At 35.5% G+C, this 21,768-nt stretch overlaps 1 protein-coding gene across 3 annotated transcripts in view; it reads right to left on the bottom strand.

Moving 5' to 3' along the window:
- RABGAP1L (RAB GTPase activating protein 1 like) overlaps positions 1-21,768 on the bottom strand; it is a 706,627-nt gene that overhangs the window by 223,392 nt on the left and 461,467 nt on the right. For 2 of the 3 annotated variants that reach the window (XM_057545595.1, XM_057545602.1), the window contains exons 16-17: positions 12,966-13,091; positions 10,664-10,807 (exon numbers count right to left, since the gene is read on the bottom strand). In XM_057545595.1, the coding sequence (XP_057401578.1) occupies positions 10,664-10,807; positions 12,966-13,091 (270 nt within the window). The remainder of the gene's footprint in view (positions 1-10,663; positions 10,808-12,965; positions 13,092-21,768) is intronic. The other variant, XM_057545598.1, reaches the window with a different exon arrangement.

The raw sequence follows: 21,768 nt of genomic DNA, 5'->3' as shown, positions 1-21,768 counted from the left end.
ACATGGACAAGAAGCAAAATGTCAAGTAGACTTCAAAAAAAATAAGAGCTTCTGAAAACCCTGGTGAGACAATCCAAAAAGCAGGAGACCAGAATGTTCCATTATGCCTCTTTTTTTAACCAATGCAATCAGCAATTCTAGTAGTGGTAGCTGGTTATTTTATGTCTAGATACGATTGCTCTGGGTAAATAATGTAAAGGTCAAATCATTGTTTGGTTAAAAATGCCCAACAATGGATGCTGATGGTAAAGTACCTGAAAAGGGAAGCTAGAGAAGAATATCAGGAACATCAGAAGAAGCCATTTCATGATGAAAATTCTGCTAGATCATAGAAGGAGCAACTGAGATATAAGGTCAACAAATTCTTGGACTGAGAGACCTCAACCGATGTTGAGAAGCGATAAGACTCCAATCTTTAAATGAGAGTAGATAATGGGGATTTCTTAAGAGAGGCAAAGATCACTGGTCTATTTGCTATGGAAATGGGCAAGAAAAATCAGACTATCAAAAAAAACTATTTCTAATTGGCCAACTATATGAGGAAGATGAAGAGCAGCAGTCTGTTTGGAGAAGGTAAGAAGAAGTGGGACAGGGATGTAAAACTTTTAGGTAAGTGTGTGGCCCAGAATTACTCCCCAGAAAAGCCTGCCAGTATCCTGTCCTCAAATCTTCGAGACTTAAAAAGGGAAGCCTTAAAGTTTATCAGCAAAAATTGGGTATGAATAAAACTGAATGGTAAGGGTAAGGAACTACTCTCCAAAAAAAGGTCTCATTTCCAATCTACTTCCAGCTGACACTGTATGATAGAGTTTCATCTCTACTGTACAATCTAAATAATTTATAAATCAGAGACTGTTGATATGAAAAATAGCAATGGAGGTCTTTAAACTAGTATTAGTTAGAAGATGCTTTCACAATCCAATTTCCAGACAATGGGAAGCATTCAAATACTTTATATTGCTTTGCAGATAATTATTAAAATAATTTACATAGACTGAAGTTACATGCTGCCTTTACTCAAAACCCTAGTTGAAAAACTGTATCATGAAAATGATTTGGAACACTGCTACCACTTCAACCCTGAGGACCATAATTGTTAAGATTATACTCTATTAAAACTGTGCTACTCTTCATTCTAATTAAATAAATATCTGCGGCTGGATAATACATTTTTGAGATGTAATTTTGAGATTGATAATACAATTTTGAGAATAAATATGTATTTAATAAATATTTATCAAATGCCAAATTTCAAAGCAGTTAACACTAATAATTTCAATCCATGAAGTATATGCACCTAGAAATGTTTTGTTTTTCCAGATCCACCAGTGACCCTTCTCCGAAAATCTGCTTCCATGTAGAGTTCCTGTTGAGTAGGCTGTAGGTCATGTGACTCCCCCCAAGGCTAACCCTTATCACAGAATATTGGACAAGAGATGGACAACTAGCCTAAGGTGACCCATACCTTTGACCCATGACTATGCAGGCTTATTTAAAATACGAGCAGGACCAATTAGGTTATCCCTCAAGAGTTTTTTTTTTTTTTAAGAGTTTTATCTTAAAAATATAAGGAGCTTGCCAAGAGCTGTTGATCCAAGAGCTGTTGATCCTAGAGCTGAAAGGTAATGGCAGACTTTTCTGAGATATTTTAGGCCCTGTACAAACAAAGCTACAAACATGTAGGTCATGAAAGAAGGGAGAACATCCAATTCATAAACAGCGAGAGATCAATACAGATGAGTGCCTGGAGTTTCTGTGGCTCCTGTCCTTCCTGAGGTCTACTTGCTCATCTTTTCCTGGGTTCCCTCTATATTTATAATAAACCCCCACTGTACTTGAGCTACTATGTCTGGATTTCTGTTTCTTAAAATTTCTTAACTAAAAGAGAAGGAATTCCTAAATATATTTACTTATTTTTTTTCTCTTAAGAATCAAGGGCACAGTTATTTTTCGGCCCATAGGATTTCATAAAAACATCTACATGAGGACAATAAAAATAATTTTGTCCATTAATTCTTCATTCCTACTTTCCTTCAACAGATATTTCCTGTGTGTCTACAAGTTGACTAGGTATACAGTAGGACACGAAACAGACATGGCTTCTCTTTTCAGAAATGTATAATCTAGTAGAAGAAATAGGTATTTGAAAAGTAATACACAGTAAATAAATAAATAACCACCAACTACAGGGTGCTATCAGAGAAGGTAAAAGGATGCACTACTTAAGAATGGGTGATCAGGGAAAACTTCTTAGAGGAAGAAACATTTAAACTTAGACCTGAAGGAGTGAGCCAGGTAGAATGAAGAATACACTGTAGGCAGAAGGGAAAGGCTACACAAACATTTTCAACCTGAAAAGATCTTAAGTGTTTCAGAAACTAAAAGAAGGCCAGTGTTGGAAGTACAGTGAGTAAGGGGAAGACTGACCCAGGGACACCACTGGGGAGGAAGGAAGGGTAAGATTACAGACCAAGTGAAACAATTTAAGTTTTATTTAGTGGGAAATCACTGAAGCATTTTCAGCAGAGGAGTTACATGACCTGATCTGGGTTTTATGAAAATTTCTCTGGATGCTGTGGAGAATAATGGGATAAAAGAAAGTCAAGTGGTAAGATGAGTTAGGAGGTTACTGAAGAGGACATGATACTGAGGAGTAGACACATTTTGCTTTCAAAACATATTTTGGAAGTGGACTTGATAAACCAGTGAGTACAATAATATTTTCCAAATATGTTCAATTGGAAATTGCTCAGAGATACATAGATACATAGCATACATATAGACATACATGGGAAACGTATAGACATACATGGGAAAGATAAACACTGAATGGTTCCTCTGAGGAAGGCAAAAAGCAGGAGGTGTGATCAGGAAGAGGTAATAATATACAAAGCTAACGTTGTTGGTATTGTTTTATTTCTTAACCAGAGAGGTAGACACAGGAGTTCATTGTATGTCTTTATGATTTTTTGGTATGTTTAATTTTTTTATTATTCTCTTTTAAATTTTTATTTTGTATTGGAGTATAGTTGATTCACAATGTTGTGTTAGTTTTAAGTGTACAGCAAAGTGATTCAGTTATGCATATACATATATCTATTCTTTTTCAGCTTCTTTTCCTATATAGGTTAATACAGAATAGTGAGTAGACTTCCCTGTGTGATACAGTAGATCCTTGTTTGTTATCTATTTTATATATAGTAGTGTGTGCATGTTAATCCCAAACTCCTAATTTATCCCTCCCCCTGCCACCTTTCTCCTTTGGTAACCATAAGTTTGTTTTCTATGTCTGTGGGTATGTTTTAAATATTTAATCATAAAAATAATAGACTTTGTTTAGTTATTTTATTCAGTCCATGTATATACAGTTTAACTGCTATAAGTGTTTCTGCAACCAAAAATACTATAAAGTAACTTTAGTTATTCCAATTTATGATGAACTGAAAGATTTTTATTGGAAAAAAATCTGTCACCCCACAACTTTAAGTCAGTGATCTTTGTTCTGATTATGAGAACTAAGCACTCAACAACTAAATACTATGGGTTACTGAACAGGTTCAAGGTATATAAAGTCTTTGTGAGTCTTCGCAGTAATGTGAGTCTGATATTATTGAAGCAAAATACCACTTCTATTTTTAGCAGTAAATATGTAGTTGTATTTTAAAGTACTAGGTTTAACATGCTTATTTCCCCATTGATCATCTTTCATAATTATTCCACCCTCTGTATTTCTTATTTAAAGATTGACCTTAAATGTTCCCAGGGGCACCGAAACCTGCCTCTGGAAAAACACTGCAGAGAATTTGTAATCCAAGCGCTTCCAGAACAAAGCACGTAACAGTAACATTCCCCGTTCACTCCACAGCGTCATCTGTCTCCAAGATGCTCCCTGAAGCACGGAAGCTACACAACCAGCCATCCTTCCCTCTCACTACTACCTTAAATGAAAACATGTAATCAATAACACTTACCCCAGATGTTCCATCAACACATCCTGTTTTCTCTACCTTTGAAACCTGTCCAGAGTTCAACCACTTTTCACCACCTCCACTGCCGCTGCTTGGTCCAAACACCACAGATTACCTCAATTGTCTCTAACTGGTCTCCCACGTCTCCCTTCAAATTCTCCCCACATCTTTTTTCAACAATGCAACCGGAGTTCAGGATAAAACATATATCAGAGCGTGTCATTCCTATATTCAACCTGTCTAGTGGTTTCCCATCTCAGTCCAGTAAAACCTAAATTCTCTACCATGGTCAGAAGGCCCTGTTAAGATCTGCCACATTTCTCTTCTTTATCTTTCTCCATAGCATTTAACACCTCTGATATACTGTATATTCTACTTAGTCATTTGTTTCTTGTCTTCCTTTTCCACAAGGATAAAAACTTAATGAGGGCAAGGGTTTTATCTGTTTTTTATTTACTGTTGTATCCCTGAACTTGAATGGTGCCAAGCATTAGTAGGAGTTCAATAAACGTTTGTTGAATAAATGAATGAATGAATATTCCTCTCAAAGTCACACGAAGCACAGATAGTCGTTCTGCCATTTTTTAACTTGAGGTTTCTGCCTCTTTCTGTAATGTCAAAATTAACAAAAACACAAGAAAGAGCTGTAAGACAACTGATGTGAGAACCATAAAGACCCTAGTAGGTAGGAAAGATATTAGCAGCCAGAAATGAGATTTTAGAATTTTCCTAGTCCTGAGGATTTCTACTGATAAGTAAAACATTAAAATAGCCTCTACAGTATTTATTGGTTAGTCAAAGCATTTTTTTCCTCTCTTGTGACCAATTACTATTCTTAAAGTTTTCAGAAAATTTTATGTTTATGTTCTTAATCTTCCTTATATCACCCCATGGTGATGTGCTTTAAATTCAAGGTATTACTTGATAAAGGTGTTAATGCTACTGTAGTAATCATAGTGCAATACATAAATGTATCAAACTAACATGTTGTGATACACTGTGATACAAGCTTACACAATGTTATATGTCAACTATATCTCAATTAAAAATTCAATGTATCACTATTTGAGGGAGGAGAATAGGGGTAAAGAGTAAAGATATTATACAATGAATCTATTCTTCAGATAACAGCTTTAGAAAACTGCATTGAAAGGGGGATTATACTTGGTGGTATTTAATCGGATATCCAGTACTGTCATTTTTTTTCTCACCACCCTAAGAAGAAAGGAGAGGCAGGAAATATACTCCAATTGAAGGGTCAATGATTTCCTTAAATTTCATGAAATACCAAGTTACTATATAAAGCTGAATATATTTGATACTCTAAAACCTGAACTATCTGGGAAGAGTCAACTTTAAACACCAGCTGTCAGTTATCTCATCAAGACTAAAAGAAACACTGTTTTCCTTATGTCTTTTGAAAGAAGGTGGAAGAAAAAACACTTTTGGAGTACTTGAATCACTATAGTCAATAAGAAATAGAATAAAGCTTCTATTAAGGTCAATGGCTAAATTTTTGGTTTTAGCAAAGAGGCGCCTCAACTGGGGGGAAAACAAAGGTGGTTAGAAAGGTAATAAAGAACCAACAGCTAGTTAACCCTCTCTTAAGAATCCCTAAAGTCGGTTGTTAATTGAATAAATTGAGAAGCAACTAAAAGGACTATACAGGTGGATGGAGCAGAATGGAAGGTAATATTATTAAGTAAATATTTACTACGTAGCAGACAGAGTGCTAGACACTTTAGATTCATAATTGCATTTAATCCTTAAAATAAACCCAGGAGGTAGGTATTGTTAGCTTCATTTTACAGAGAAAGAAACTAAGACATATATTGGTAAAGTAATGTGAAGAAAGTGATACAGGAAGGGTTAACTAAAAAGCCAAATATCTTAACACCAATGTTAAGCTGTCTCTATGTTGCTTCTTCTATAACTGAATACATTGCTGAATTTTCCACATCAGGGTAACTGCCCTCATATAAGCACAAAAGTGATTTGGGTCTTAGATCCAGCTCTTAGTTCCCATCTGTACGCAACTTCAGAGATTAAGTGAATGACTTCAATCACCAAATGAGGTTCATTTTGCTCCATGTTCATGAACACTAATCTGATCTAGGACCTGCCATCTACAAAAAAAAAAAAGAAAAGAAAACAAAAAATCTGCCCCTGATCACAAGGAAGACTTTAACTGAATAAAAACAACACAAAAGGCAATGCTCAAAATACTTTGGAAAGCTGTTTGGTAGCATCTACAAAACCCTAGCTTACATATGCCCTAACCCAGAAATTTCACTCCTAGATGTGTACCCACTGAAATGCATACACACATTTACCAAAAGACAAGTTCAAGAATGTTCATAGCAACACTATTCATAATAGCCCTAATCTGGAAACGACCCAAACGCCCATCAACAATAGAATGAAAGAACAAATAAATTGTAGCATATTCACAAAATGGAACAAATAAACCATGACTAGATGCACTATATGGATGGGTCTCACAAACATAACGATGAGTGAAGAAGCTAGATGAAAAAGAGTTCATATTGTATGATGCCATTTATATAAAGTTCAAAGCCAATTAACACTAATCTAGGTGTTAAAAGTCAGGATAGTGGTCACTCTTTAGAGGAGTAGGGACTGAGGTCAGGAGGGCTTATGAAATGCAGATAATGTTCTTTTTCTTTTATCTGGGTACTTGCTACATTAGCATGTTCGCTTTGTTAAAAATCAGCATGTTTTACACTAATTTTTGCACATTTTCTTTTATTCTGTTATATTTAAATAAAAGGTTCTTTAAAAACCAATGTTTTGGGCTTCCCTGGTGGCGCAGTGGTTGGGAGTCTGCCTGCCGGTGCGGGGGACGCGGGTTCGGGCCCTGGTCTGGGAAGATCCCACATGCCGTGGAGCATATGGGCCCGTGAGCCACGGCTGCTGGGCCTGCGCGTCTGGAGCCTGTGCTCCGCAGCGGGAGACGCCGCGATGGTGGGAGGCCCGCGCACCGCGGTGGGGAGTGGCCCCCACTTGCCACGGCTGGAGAGAGCCCTCGCGCGGAGGCGGGGACCCAGCACAGCCATAAATAAATTTAAAAAAATAAAAAAAGAAAAAGAAAAAATAAAAAAATAAAAAAATTAAAAAAAAAAAAAAAACAACCAATGTTTTATTCTTAGGGGATTAACAGCATAGCATTTACACTGTAATTAATACTTTTAGCCTTCTTCTTATCCCTCCATATAAACAGAGACAGATAATAAACATAGGAGGCTTTGCTCTTTAAAAAGATTTTTTTTCGTTTCAATTTTGGGCTAAATGTCAATTTACAGAGTTCCATTCATCTCAATATAAGAAAATGTATTTTCAACTCTAGTTTCAAATCCTGTTGCAATCCATCTTCACCAAACAAAAGAATTAACCCAAGTCACCGCATATTCAGCTTTAAGTAAATATTTTAAATAAAACTACCGATAACTAGTTTTTGATTCCAACTGCATTGCCAAACTCTACTAAAATTCTTCCCTTTTCTGCTACTTAATTAACTTCATATTCTTAACCTCAGAATGAATGAAGAAATCCTTAAAAACATTTAACTTAGGAAAACATGAAATGAGGATATACTTTCTAAGAGTAAAATTTCAAGCTCAATGACTTTCTCATTTTGCAATAGGATCTTTGCGCAAAATACTCTGCAGGCCAATACATTGTTTTTGTCAGAATAATGAACTTTGAAAAATCAACACTTTTCCATCTAAGAATTTCCAAGCCTTCCATTTGTAACTCAATGTTAATTCATAACCATCGAGATTTAAATTGTTTTCTTTAAAAAGAGAAAATATGATGAAAACAAATACCTATGGATGATTCTATTTAAGACTATGTTTCCATTTCTTCTTTTGGAATATTTTATCACATATGAAAGAATAGCCTTGATATAAATATTTTATTAACCACAAGGAGGAAACGGGCAAAGAGAAAACACAGACAAGCAGGAAATAAAAGTTTATCTAAAAATTTCCTTTGCAAATTAATCCTCTGACAAAGATGACTTAGTGGAAAGAACAAATATCCTGAAGCACACTACAATACTGTTCCCAATAAACTTATTTTGAAAGGCTATTTACTTTGTTGAGGGAGGTTATCACTTGTTTCCTTGGTTACCATGATGCTGTGATTACAACCTACTCCCTGTTTTGGAAAGCTATGCAACTTCCTTAAACAGTTGCAGAGTACAGGTTTAAGGGAAGAAAAAGTAGCATCTATGATGCTCTTATTAATTTTAATGAGCATTAAGATCTTTCAAACATTGCGATTATGAATCGCAGCTGACAACTGATGAGAAGGCTTATAAATTTACTTTTCTTCTCCCTACCATAAATGTTGCTAATTGTTTTAGCAACTGATATTAGAAATTCAAATATCTTCAAGATGAAATTCCCTGAGGAATTATGAATCTGGGTTCCAGAAGCCCCGTGGACAGTGCTCCAATGTCAGGTGTGGCACCATTGAGGTAGAGACGATTTTACAAAGTCACGATACCAGTGTTACTCCTTTACCAAAAGTGACCAAGAAATCCAATTTAACTGGCATGATTAAGCATATTAATTTCATTCTCTTTTCTATAATGAACACCACCGAACCAATCTACTCTAAAGCTAGATAATATCAGCAAAAAACATGAAGCAAGGATATTAAGTATTTGCAAGCTCTTACTAGATATAAAGATAAAACTGTTAAAGGGTCATGCCCCCACTTTTTCCTATTTTTATAAATACCGTGAAATACTAAACTCAGCTCAGTGTGCAATAAGTAAGACCTACAAATATTTATCAAAACTAACTTTTAGTATCACCTTGTTTTAAGATTACAGAGCTCAATGAATTTGGTTTTACTTTCAAAGAATATTAAACTAAATTAGAGGAGTCAGAACTGTTCACCACACCCATTTGGATAATCAGGCAAAGTAGAGTTTTTAGTACAAATGTCCAATTTGCTTTGTGCATACTGTGATCACACCATTTTAACTTTGAATAAGGTTTTAGCTTCTAATTTTGCATTCTTCCTTTAGGTTTAATTTAAATAGGCATTTTAGGAACTAATTTGTAAGTAAGACAAATAGAATTAATGCATCATCAGTCAGGTACTCTGGCTGTTACAATATTCAGAATTCGGGAACTTATTCTGTGTCTCTCAGCGAGTCACTCAACTCTTCTTTATCAAAATATGTTACAAATGTTTTAAAATCTTACATGTTTACAAAATGCTCTGCACCCTTCATATGTTGTGCTTCTGCCAGCTAGAACCTTTGAAGAGCAAAACCCAGCTGTGCTTGCATATCAGATGGTTACTGCAGTAAGTAGGCTGAAAAGTAACAGTTATGCTTTATATAGCTTATACGTTTTATCTTTTTAAACCTTATTTTTATAATGAAATTTCTAGTTCCTGGGGTGATTAAAATGGTTAGACTTTTCTTCTAAGAAAGAAGAAACTTTGTGTTAAAAAAGTAATACTGTAATATAAAACTGTCTAGATTATATTAAGCTTATACTTTTGATTACTCCAGCTTTTTACATTAAGACAGTTATATTTTTATATACATTTATATTCCTAATAAAAAAGTTCTTCTTATCCAGCAACTTTTTCATCACCACGATGACAAACATTCTGATGGGCAGTATACGGTGTATGTGTGTGTAATATTACTTACATCTTTAAAAGAGTAAAGTAAATAAATACAGCCATCTAAGGAACTAAAAACAATATAGGAGGGCTTCCCTGGTGGTTCGGTGGTTGGGAGTCCGCCTGCCAATTCAGGGGACACGGGTTCGTGCCCCGGTCCGGGGAGATCCCACATGCCACGGAGCGGCTGGGCCTGTGGGCCACAACTACTGAGCCTGCGTGTCTGGAGCCTGTGCTCAGCAACGGGAGAGGCCACGGCAGTGAGAGGCCCGCGCACCGCGATGAAGAGTGGTCCCCGCTCACTGCAGCTGGAGAAAGCCCTCACACAGAAACGAAGACCCAACACAGCCAAAGATAAATAAATAAATAAATAAATTTATAAAAAAAAAAAAAAAAAAGATCAAAGTGTAAGTTGATGAAATAGCAAACAGCAAAATGGAAAAAAAAAACAATATAGGAAACAAATATAGATACCTAAGGAATTCTGCAAACTAATTTTTGAAATATTCTACTGTCTAAACATATAATTATATGATATAGAAGCTTTAGTTTATCACTTCTCAATTGTCTGGTAGGAGTCTCAAACAACACACAGGAAGAGATATCTTATGAATTGAGAATTTAATTACCATAAAATTTTCATTTATATTCACTCTTGGAGTATAATTACATTACCATTAGAAACACCTGATTCTAATTTCACTTATTTAACTTTAAAGGTCCTTGGTATTAGTAATGCATAATTACACAGATATAGGCTTATTGTGAATTTAATGATACAAATTTAATTACCTCATTTTACTTTGTAGAAATTATATATGCCTAACATTTTCACTTCTCACAAATAATAAAATTACAGTTAAAGTAGTCTTTACTAAAAATTCAAATAGAACTTTTTGGTCAGTATTTATGGCTTAATGTTCTTTTTTAAGGAAAAAAGAAAATGAAGAAAATTGTTAATCGTGTTAAGTAGAAACTATTTCCTATTTTGACTTAAATATGAGAGATGGGAGTCACTCTACCTCACAAAGCAGTAAGTCAATGATGTGGAAGACCATGCAGAGTGGGAACTTGGCAGTAAAAAGAGTGAGAAACCACTGGGATGCATACATATGAGCTTCCAGGTTCAGATCAGAAAAATGGCCGTGCAGGTCCGGTAACTGCTCCTGAAAGTCAAAGTGGAAAATTGTGGGGGGAGGAACACTGAAGATGCCTCATTTCCTGCCACAACTGCGATTTATGACAAGCTTCCTATGATCACTCTCAATTTACCAGCATTTGTTGACTTTTATATAACTACATAGAAGTGATGATAGGAGATGAGAACTGGGCATATGACAGAGAGAGAACAAGAAAGACGTGTTATGAACAAATAACAAAAATCAACTCTTGCTCACTTGACTGTTCCTGTCTCTTGGGAAATGCTTGCTCTGACAGAACACCTGTGGTCTAGTGAGTATCAGGACTCCACTGTCAAGTCACAGCACTCCATTCAGGGTTGAACTCCTAACTAGCCAGAAAAGAAATGTATCTTTTCTTTGAAGACCATTTAGTATCAACATCATCTGGGTTCTATGATATTACTTCAGTACATTATGGTACTGAAGCCCAAAACATAACCATACTTTTAACAATCTATCTTCAACATATTAAAAATTACAAAGTACAGAGATTGTACAAGTATATAATGTATAAAATTGGATGTCTCCTAGAAAAACCCTTTATGCTAGCTCTTTTTCCCCAAGATATACAAGTAAATGCTTTTCAAAAGCATGAAAGGCAAAGAATAAAGCATTAGCATAGCTATTCCCATAACTGAAAGACAAAGGCAAAGATATATAAAAGCCCACTTTAGTTTTGTTTTCATAAACAGACCACAGAAATTTAAAAAAACCCACTTTTCGTACAAGATACTCTTTGAAAAACACCCCAATGTACCCATCAGGTACTTTTAATGGGGTATCGAAGTGGTCATTCAGTTAACAGACAAAAGTGCTAATAGAAAATGTATTTGGGTTTCTTCATAGTACCATGAACATGCCATTCATTTATCAGGTACTTTTATTTGACTCTCAAAGCTCTTAAGAATACTGACCTTTGAAAAAATATGAACTTTTTTAAATGAAAGGTAAATGAAAGATAAAAAATGTGAAGAATCCCAAATATTTACTTGGAAGAATTAAATCTCTAAAAAAGGAGCCCATTGCTTTTACTGTCCATAGTTACCAGATTCTTCTACACAGTCTTTTTCCTCCTCAATGCCCATCTGTCATTGTGCTTACAGTTCTTTTGACATCCTCCTCCCCCTTTATTTCTTCTTCACATTTCAGGTCTTCTACCCTCCTACATTCCCTTCTCCTAATATAGCTGTCCTTAACCTCACTGCCAACTCTCTGCCTTCCACTTCCCTGTTCTAGTCTTTGTCTCCTGTTGGCTTCACTTCCCCCTTAGACACCTATTGATCTCCTGACAGGTCATGTCAATAAGCTCTTACCAGTATCCTCTACTGCCACATCCCAGTAACCTTCCTCCCCAACCACTTTACTTTTCCCCAATATGGAATCAATCCACTCATGTATTTTCTTCACATTTATCTTGGATTCCCAATACCTTTTATAGAGGAAGCCATATAAACATGTTGCATAGACCCATTACAAATTTAAGATTTACAACCTCAGGTGGAATTTCAAAGCTACTCAGTAATTCCTTTAACAGCACTAGACAATAATTTTGTCCTTGCTCACAATCTTTTTTATGACAGATATGTAAAAGAATACCTATTTCTCATACATATAATTTACACACATACATTATGAAATAGTTAACAACATTGAGATTTCGAAATTACAGAGGAAAAAATTTAAAGCATGTCCCTACACTACAATATTGTAGGTGGTTTTTAATTTCATCAATATCTTTCTGTCTCTTTAAAGTGTTCTCTACATGTGGATCTAAATATGGTACTGGTGATAATTAATACTGAGAAAAATCTTAAGTATTCCCATTTTTATTATGTAAATATCTTCATTTATTTACAAATAATACTGGGAAATCTCTTTACTGACTTAATTCACCATATTCGCACTTCAAAGTGTATTAAAGTTGAATATTTTAAATGGAAGACTATTTTTATAAATGGTCAAAGAGTTAAATAAATATTTTATGATATTAAGACCACTGTAGATATTGGTCAGAAACCAAATCCATTTACCTTTTCTGTAACTTTCCATTAGATTTTCATAAACCATTATTTTTCAATTTTATTGGACTTTCCCTGTAAGTCAACAAATCCCTGAGTGATAAAAGTTCCTAATATTTATTTACCTGCATTAGTCTCTCCAACTGATAGAATTTGCAGTGAAGATCTTCAAAGTTGTTTTTGTAGAGGTCTCGTAAACCATAGTCATACATGATTTTCACCAAAACACAGAATGCTTGTTCCTCTGGCATCTACAGGAAAACATAGACATACAGAGCATGACTGAGTGGCATTTGACCAGAATGTCAGAAACATTCCTTCATGTTATTAGTCCCCTGTATTAGTGGTTGAAGGCCACTAGTGAATGAAATTCTTCAGAGCCAGCTTTCTGCAGTGACATAGGTAAAACCTGTGTTCCAAGTTTCAAGCTTCCCCACTTGAGATGAATTTCCCTCTTTTGCTAATTTTAATCACCTTGTCATTTATTCGTCAAGCCATCTTAAAAATAGGTAATACAGTCAGATGATGTAAAAAATCAAAACAATTTAAAAGTATACAAAGTTTAAAAAAATTCTCTCTCCTCTCTATCCCTATATCCACTAATCCCTGTATCTGTCCCCCCAACCTCTTTTGCATAATCTCATAACTACTCAATAATTTCTCATATATCCTGCCAGTGTTTCTTTATGCAAATAAAAGAATTACATTTCTTATTTTACTTTTTCCCTTTCCTATATAAAAGATAGCATTCTAAATACACTGCTATGCACCTTGCTTTTCTCCCTCAATAATTTCCCAAAAGGGGGATTGCTGAGTCAAAGGATAAAATGCATTTTTAATTTTGATAGATAGTATGATACTGTCCTCCCAGAATCTTCTTGATGTTGCTATTTTTCTCTTTATAAAAAGGTTTTCAGCTGTTTCAGAAGCTTATGAGCTTCTCTCATTAAGATTTAAATGACAAATAAAATCTGATATACCTTCCCAGATATTTTTATCTGAACAGAGAATAAAATCTGAAATCAAAAGAACTGATCTCTAAATTATGGTATCAATAAGTTGAAAGAATTTAGAGAGGGACATATTCAATATTCTAGAATTTGTACCAAGCAAACAGAAAAAGTTGTCCTTACTCAAGGTCCTAGGATGTAACTATTATGTAAACATTTCCTTTAAATGTCACTTCTTTGAAAGTCTGACCTTGGCTGATTATGGTATTTGACACATTTGTTAGACCAACTTCTTGCCTGAATAATTGAATCAGGTAGAGTTCTGTTTACCCACTCAGAAATGTAACTGTTTATTTAAGTTCCTATACAAACTGACCACTTCTGTTTTCTACTATAAACCATGAAATATGTAAATTAGTTAAATAAAATCTCCTAAAGTTAAATAAGTACAGTTAGCTGTTGTCATTTTGCTTCTCTAAATATTTGCTTATTTCTTTTTTACCTATGAGTTGGGGGCCTTGGCTTTGACCCCAGCTGTTCAAGTCAGCAGACATTTTTCAGTTTTTATGCAGTTATTTAGAATGTAAGCACACTGTATTTTTTACTCCTTTAGCAATTCTGTCATTGAAGCTTCAAGTGACACTAATGTGCACATAAACAGTCTACAATACTTCTCTTACTACCAAGTTATAAGCCTCTTTGTCTTCTCCCTGATCTCTACTAAAATGGCTATACAAAAAAGCTGCACGTAAGATAACTGTAACCAGCCCTAGAGAAACTAGTTCACTCAACCTTTCCCTCTTCCTAAGTAAGTGATAATTAGTTGAATATACAAGGTATAAAAGGGATTAACCTTTATTTCCTTGAATGTGGTGGGACCATTAAAACAAAAGTTTAAACACCCTTCAGCATTCATACGTGCAGTCACTGAACATATAAGATGCATGTACTGTTCTAGGCCCTGGATACAGACGTAAAAGTAGAGTGCCTTCCCAAAGGACAAGGAAATAGGCAACTCTACTTGAGTCTGATACAGACACAAGAAGTCGTGGAGTAGGGGAGGATGGGAGTGTGGAAAGAGGAGTTAGATGTCACTACAGTTACAGTGTAAATAGAGGGATGGCTGGATATGAGCTATATCAGGATAAACTAAGAAAATGACAAATAGACATAAATTTCTGCTTTGTTTTTAAATATGGAGCTTAAATTTATTCATATTCATTCATTCACACTCATTCTCTCTCCCTCTCTCCCCACACCCATCTCTGTCTCTATCTCTTGGTCCCCTTCCCCTCTCCCTCCACCACCTTCCCCATTCAACTGTCTGTCTCTCACACATATACAAACAATATATTTAATAAATGTTCTTTAAAAACAAAAGCATTTGAAAGTTTGAACTTGATCCCTAAAAATAAAACTGACAATCCCAGCCTATTTTAAAAAATATATCTATATTTTGGGTGTGGGGGGCAGCCTTGGAGTTCGTATCCTTCAGGTCTAGCTTCAGCAATATAGCCAAGGTTTTGATTTTTAGTTAGTTCATGTGTTACATGAAAACAGTAGACTAAACCTACAAAATTCCAGTCCAGCTGAGTAGAATCAATACTGACTATCTGTGAAGACTAAGGTCAGATATAATAAGCTCTTATGGGATCTCAGATACTATCTCATCATGAAAGTGACTAAAAATGAATCCCTGTGAAAACAGAAAAAAGGTTGCTAACAAAATGAGTGAGAAAGTAATGGGAAATAGGTATAATCCTTTGGAAAGTGGAAATTCAACCTTCTCTTACTGGTTTAAAGATGAAATGGGATCTGTTTAGCATGTCTAATTAAGCTTCCCTTGGTATTTCTCTTTCTTCAATTAATGTATTCATTATTACTAGCAGCAAGCAGGGTGAGCACACAAAATTAGCAAAAATGTCAAAGATTTTAAAAATGAGAACAAATGTCTAAAAATGTATAAAATATAGCTAAACAACAAATACCGATTGACACTTACACCACAGAGAAAAAAGGAAGTTCACACATAGACTTATAATGGTGTTTTGCTTTGAAGGATAAGACAATGCATGTTTATGAAATATACCTCAGTGAAGTGTCAATAACAGGGAGTGAAGGCTGAGCCTAGATTGATGATATTGTAAAACGTAAGATATATGATAAAAACATACTTTGGAAATTATAAACAATAATCACTGGTGGCTACTAATGACTTCAATGATGGCAGGAAAACTTACAACAATAAATTATAGCTTTGTTAATGCAAATAAATATAATACTAATAATTCTAATAATAAATTGGGTAATAGGGACCTAGCTGTAGCGTTAGCAGTAGTTGGCCATTACCATAACTCATCAAATATAGAAAATAAATAAACTGGAGTTGAGAAGCAATGCTCAACAACACACCATTATATGCTATTTCCATCAGATAAAACAGACGTAAGCAGATTAAAAAGTATAAATAACAGTAAAATGTGGCAAAATAATTAGTATTTACAACTTTGTTTTTAATATATGTAATTGTAAGTTTATATCGTTTAATTTTTCCCAGCTTTATTGAGATATAATTGACATAAAACATTGTATAAGTTTAAGGTGTACAAAGTGATGATTTTACTTATTTATATATACATATATCACCTCACATAGTTATGATTTTTGTTTTTTATGGTGAGAATTTTTGTCTTTTTTGTGGTGAGCAATTTTCAAATATACAATACAGTACTGTCAACTATAGTTACTATGCTGTACATTACATCCCCTGAACTTATTAACCTAATAACTGGAAGTTTGTACTCTTTCACCACACTCACCCATTTCCCACATCTCCCACACCTAGCGACCATCAACCTCCTCTTTGTCTTTTTTTTTTTTTTTTCATCTTGTGGCCATGCCACAGGGCATGTGGGATCTTAGTTCCCCTACCAGGGATCGAACCCATGCCCCCTGCATTGGAAGCATGCAGTCAACCACTGGACCACCAGGGAAGTCCCAACCATCAACAAACGTTTTTAGTTTCCACATATAAGTGAGATCATACATGTCTTTCTCTGACTGACTTATTTCACTTAGCATAAAGCCCTCAAGGTTCATCCATGTTGTCACAAATAACAGAATTTCCTTTTTTATGGCTGAATAGTATTCCCCTATATGTATATACCACATTTTCTTTATCCATCCATCACTCAATAGACACTTAAGATTGTTTCCATGTGTTCACTATTGCAACTAACGCTGCAATGAACGTGGGGTGAAGGTATCTTTTTGAGTTAGTGTCTTTGTTTCCTTTGGATAAATACTCAGAAGTGGAATTGCTGGATCAAATGGTAGTTCTATTTTTGATTCTTTGAGGAACCTCCATACTGTTTTCCACAGTAGCTGCACCAATTCACATTCCCACCAACAGTGCACAAGGTATCCCTATTCTCCATATCCTCCCAACACTTGTTAATTCTTGTCTTTTTGATGATAGCTATTCTAACAGGTGTAAGGTGATATTTTGTTGTGGTTTTAATTTGTACTTCACTAATGATTGGTGATATTGAGCACTTTTTCATGTACCTGATAGCCATCTGTATGTCCAGAAAGTTTTCAACCTTTCACCATTGAGTATGTTAGCTGATGGCTTGTCATACATGGCCTTTATTATGTTGAGGTACGTGTCATCTATACCCAGTATGTTGACAGCTTTTCTCATGCATGGATGTTGAATTTTGTCAAATGCTTTTCTGCATCTATTGAGATGATTATATGATTTTTATCTTTCATTTTATTAATGTGATACATAACTTTTATGACTTGCATATGTTGAACCATCCTTGCATCCCAGGGATGAATCCCATTTGATCATGGAATATGATCCTTTTAATGTGTTGTTCAATTTAGTTTGCCAGTATTTTGTTGAGAACTTTTTATCTACATTCATCAGGGATATTGGCTTACAGTTTTCTTTTCTTGTAGTATCCTTCTCTGGTTTTGGTATCAGGGTAAAGCTTGCCTTGTAAAATGAGTTTGGGAGTTTTCCCTCCTTTTCAATTTTTTTGGAAGAGTTTGAGAAAGATTGGTACTAATGCTTCTTAAAATGTTTGGTTTTAATGTTTGGTAGTATGCACCAGTGAAACCATCTGGTCACAGGCTTTTATTTGTTGGGGGAGTTTTGATTCTTGATTTAATCTCCTTACTTGTTACTGGTCTATTCAGATTTTCTATTTCTTGAGTCTTGTGTGTTTCTAGAAATTTATTCATTTTTTTCTAGGTTATCCAATTTGTTGGTGTATAATTTTTCACAGTAGTCTCTTATGATCCTTTGTATTTCTGAGGTATCAATTGTAATGTCTCCTCTTTTTAAATAATTTTATTTATTTGCACCCTCTTTTTTTTCAGTTAATCTAGCTAAAAGTATATAATTTTGCTTATCTTTTCAAAGAATCAACTCTTAGTTTTGTCAATCTTTCCCATTGTTTTTCTATTCTCTATTTTATTTGTCATATAGTCTTTATTATTTCCTTCTTTCTACTAACTTTGGGCTTAGTCTGTACTACTTTTTCCAGTTCCTTGAGGTGTAAAATTAGGTTGTTCATTTGAGATATTTCTCTTTTCCTGATGTATGCATTTATCACTGTAAAATTCCCTCTTAGAACTCCTTTTGCTGCATCCTATAAGTTTTGATATGTTGTGTTTCTATTTTCACTTGTCTCAAGATTTTTTTTTTTAATTTCTTTTTTTTAATCCATTGTATGTTCAGGAGTGTGTTTTTAATTTGCACACATCACATTTGTGAATTTTCCAGCTTTCGTCCTGTTATTAGCTTCTAGTTTCATAACATTGTGGTTGTAAAAGATACTTTATATAACTTCTGTCTCAAATTTGTTGAGACTTTTTCTGCGACCTAACATATGATCTATCCTAGAAAATGTTCCATGTGTGCTTGAGAAGAATGTGTTGCTGCTGGTGGATGGAATGTTCTGTGTATATCTGTTAGGTCTATTTGATTTACAGTGCTGCTAAAATCTGCTGTTTCCTTATTGATTCTCTGCCTGGATGATCTATCCATTGTTGAGAGGGGGGTACTGAAGTACCCAAATATTACTGTATTGCTATTTATTTCTTCTTTTAGTTCTGTTTCTATTTGCTTTACATATTTAGGTGCTCTGAACATATAGGTGAGTGCATACAAATTTTATAATTTGTTATATCTTCTTGATGGTTTGACTCCTTTATCATTATACAACTTTCTTCTTCTGTTTTGAACATTTTTACCTTAAAGTCTATTTTGTCTGATATAAGCATATAGCTACCTCTACTTTCTTTTGGTTATCATTTACTTGAATATCTTTTTCTACCCCTTCACTCTCAGTCTATGTGTGTCCTTAAAGCTAAAGTGAGACTCTTTAGGCAGTATACCATTGGATCTTGTTTCTTTTTTTCCTTTGTCCAGTCAGCCATTCCATGTCTTTTGATTAAATAATTTATCCATTTAAAGTATTATTGATAGATAAGGACTCACTATTAACATTTTGTTATAATTGTGTTCTTTTTTGTAAATCCTTTGCTCCTTGCTTCCTCTCTTACAGTCTTCCTTTGTGATTTGAGGATTCTTTGTAATGGTATGCTTTGATTCTCTTTTCTTTTGTGAATCTACTGTCGGTTTTTGCTTTATGGTTAACAAGAGTCTTACATAAAACATCTTATAGTTATAACATCCTATTTTAAGTTGCTAACAACTTAACTTTGATAGCATACAAAAACTTCATACTTTTATCTCTTCCCACCTCACACTTTAAGTTATTGATGTTACAATTTACATCTTTTTAATATATATTGTGATAAAAATTGCTGTAGTTGAGGTTATTTTTAGTACACTTGTTTTGTAACTTTTTAAAAAGAGTTGTAAATGAATTATGTACTACCATTATGTATTAGAGAATCTGACTTTAACTGTGTATTTACCATTACCAGTGAATTTTACACATTCATGTTTTTATGATGTTAATCAGCATCCTTTTATTTCAGCTTGAAGAATGCCCTTTAGTATCTCTTGAAAGGCAGGTCTAGTGATGATGAACTCCCTCAGCTTTTGTTTGTTTGGGAAAGTCTTTATCTCTATTTCATTTACGAAGGACAGCTTCACCAGGTATAGTATTCTTGGTTGACAGTTTTTTTCTTTCACTATTTTGAATATATCATCCCACTCCTTCCTGGCCTACAGTGTTTCTGTTGAGAAACTAAATAGTCCTATGACTCTGTAAATAGTCTTATATATGATGAGTAGTTTTTCTCTTGCTGCATTCAAAATTCTTTGTCTTCAATTTTTGGCAATTTAAATATAATGTGTCTTGGTGCAGCCCTTTTCAGATTATAACCATTGAGGTCTTTTGGGCCTCATAAATCTGGAAGTTCATTCTCTCCCTAAGTCTGGGAAGTTTTCATCCATTATTGCTTTAAATAGATTTTCTGTCCCCTTCTCTTTCTCTTTTATTTCTAAGATTCCCATAATGTATACATTATTTAATTTGATAGTATCCGATAAGTCTTTCTCCACTTTTTTTCTTTTTGTTCCTCTGACTTGATAATTTCAAATGACCTACCTTCTAGTTCACTAATTCTTTCTTATGTTTGGTTGAGTGTGTTGTAGCTCTCTATTGAAGTCCTCAGTTCTGTCATTGTATTTTTCAGATCCAGGATTTCTATCTGTTTGACATTTCTATTGTTTTGTTGAACTTGTTTTTTTCATCATTGCTTTCCTAACTTCATTTAGTTGTCTGTGTGTCCTTGTAGTTCACCAAACTTCTTTCAGAGGATTATTCTGAATTCTCTGTCAGATAGTTCATAGATCTCTATTTCTTTAGAGTCAGTTATTTGATCTTTATTAGTTTCCTTTGGTAATGTCACGTTTACCTGATTCTGCATGATCCTTGATTCCCTGCATTGTTATCCGCACACTTGAGTAAGCAGTCTCCCTCTTACAGACATTACAGGTTTGCTGTGGCATGGAAAGACCTTCACCAGTTAGCTCAGTTTGGAATAATGCTGGTAGCATCCATGGGAAAAAGCAGGACTTGCTCTCAAAGTCTTTAGTTTGGGGAGGCCACTGTTCATGCTCTGAGGTTGGGGTAGGGAGTGGTGGTGACACTGGGTTGGCTCTGTGGTTAGGTGGGCCTGCTGGCTGGGATCCACATACAAGCAGGGCCATTGGGTGAACTCGCTGATTGGGTGGGGCTGCTGGCTGCGCTCCATGGTCAGATTGGCCACTAGTGGGGCTCTGCAATCACCTCTGGATAGGCAAGTTCACAGGCTATGTTCCCTGGCAGGGTGGCACCATTGGGTAGACTCTACAATTAGGAAGAGCTATGGGCTGAGTTCTGCAATAGCTCCTGGTTGGATGAGGTATCAGGTTGTGCTCCCCGCCAGATGGTGCCACTGGCTGGACTCTGTTTAGGTGGGGCCACAGGCTGTGCTTCGAAGTTGGGCAGGACCACAGGCTTGGTTTCATGATCAGGTAGGCTGTTGGCTGTGGTCCACTGTTGGGCAAGATAACAGAATGGGCTCTCTGATCAAGAAGGGCTTCCAGCTATATCACACAGCTGAGTGGGGCTAAAGACTTCGCTGTGTGGTCAGGTAGGGTTACTATCCAGGCTCCTTGACTAGATGAGGCCGCAGGCTGTGTTTAGCAATTAGGCAGGACTGTAGGCTGGGCTTCATGGCTTGATGGTACTATAGGCTGGGCTCTGAGGCTGCCCAGGGTGACTCTTCAGGCTACCTGGTTATGCAGGGGCAGAGGCTATGCCCAACAGTGGGGCAGGGCTGCTGCCTTGGCTCTCTGACTGAGCAGGGCTGTAAGATGGGATCTGCAGCTGCTCCAGTTCTCTGGACAAACTTCCTAGAAGGTCAGGACTGAAGCCTAAACTGGCAATTGTGTGGGGCCTGTGCATTTGCTTCCCTGCCAGGGCAGGGCAGTAGAACAGGCTCTACA

This window comes from Balaenoptera acutorostrata, chromosome 1 (assembly GCF_949987535.1).
Source record: "Balaenoptera acutorostrata chromosome 1, mBalAcu1.1, whole genome shotgun sequence".
NCBI lineage: Eukaryota > Metazoa > Chordata > Mammalia > Artiodactyla > Balaenopteridae > Balaenoptera > Balaenoptera acutorostrata.
This window is presented reverse-complemented; position numbering and strand designations above follow the sequence as displayed.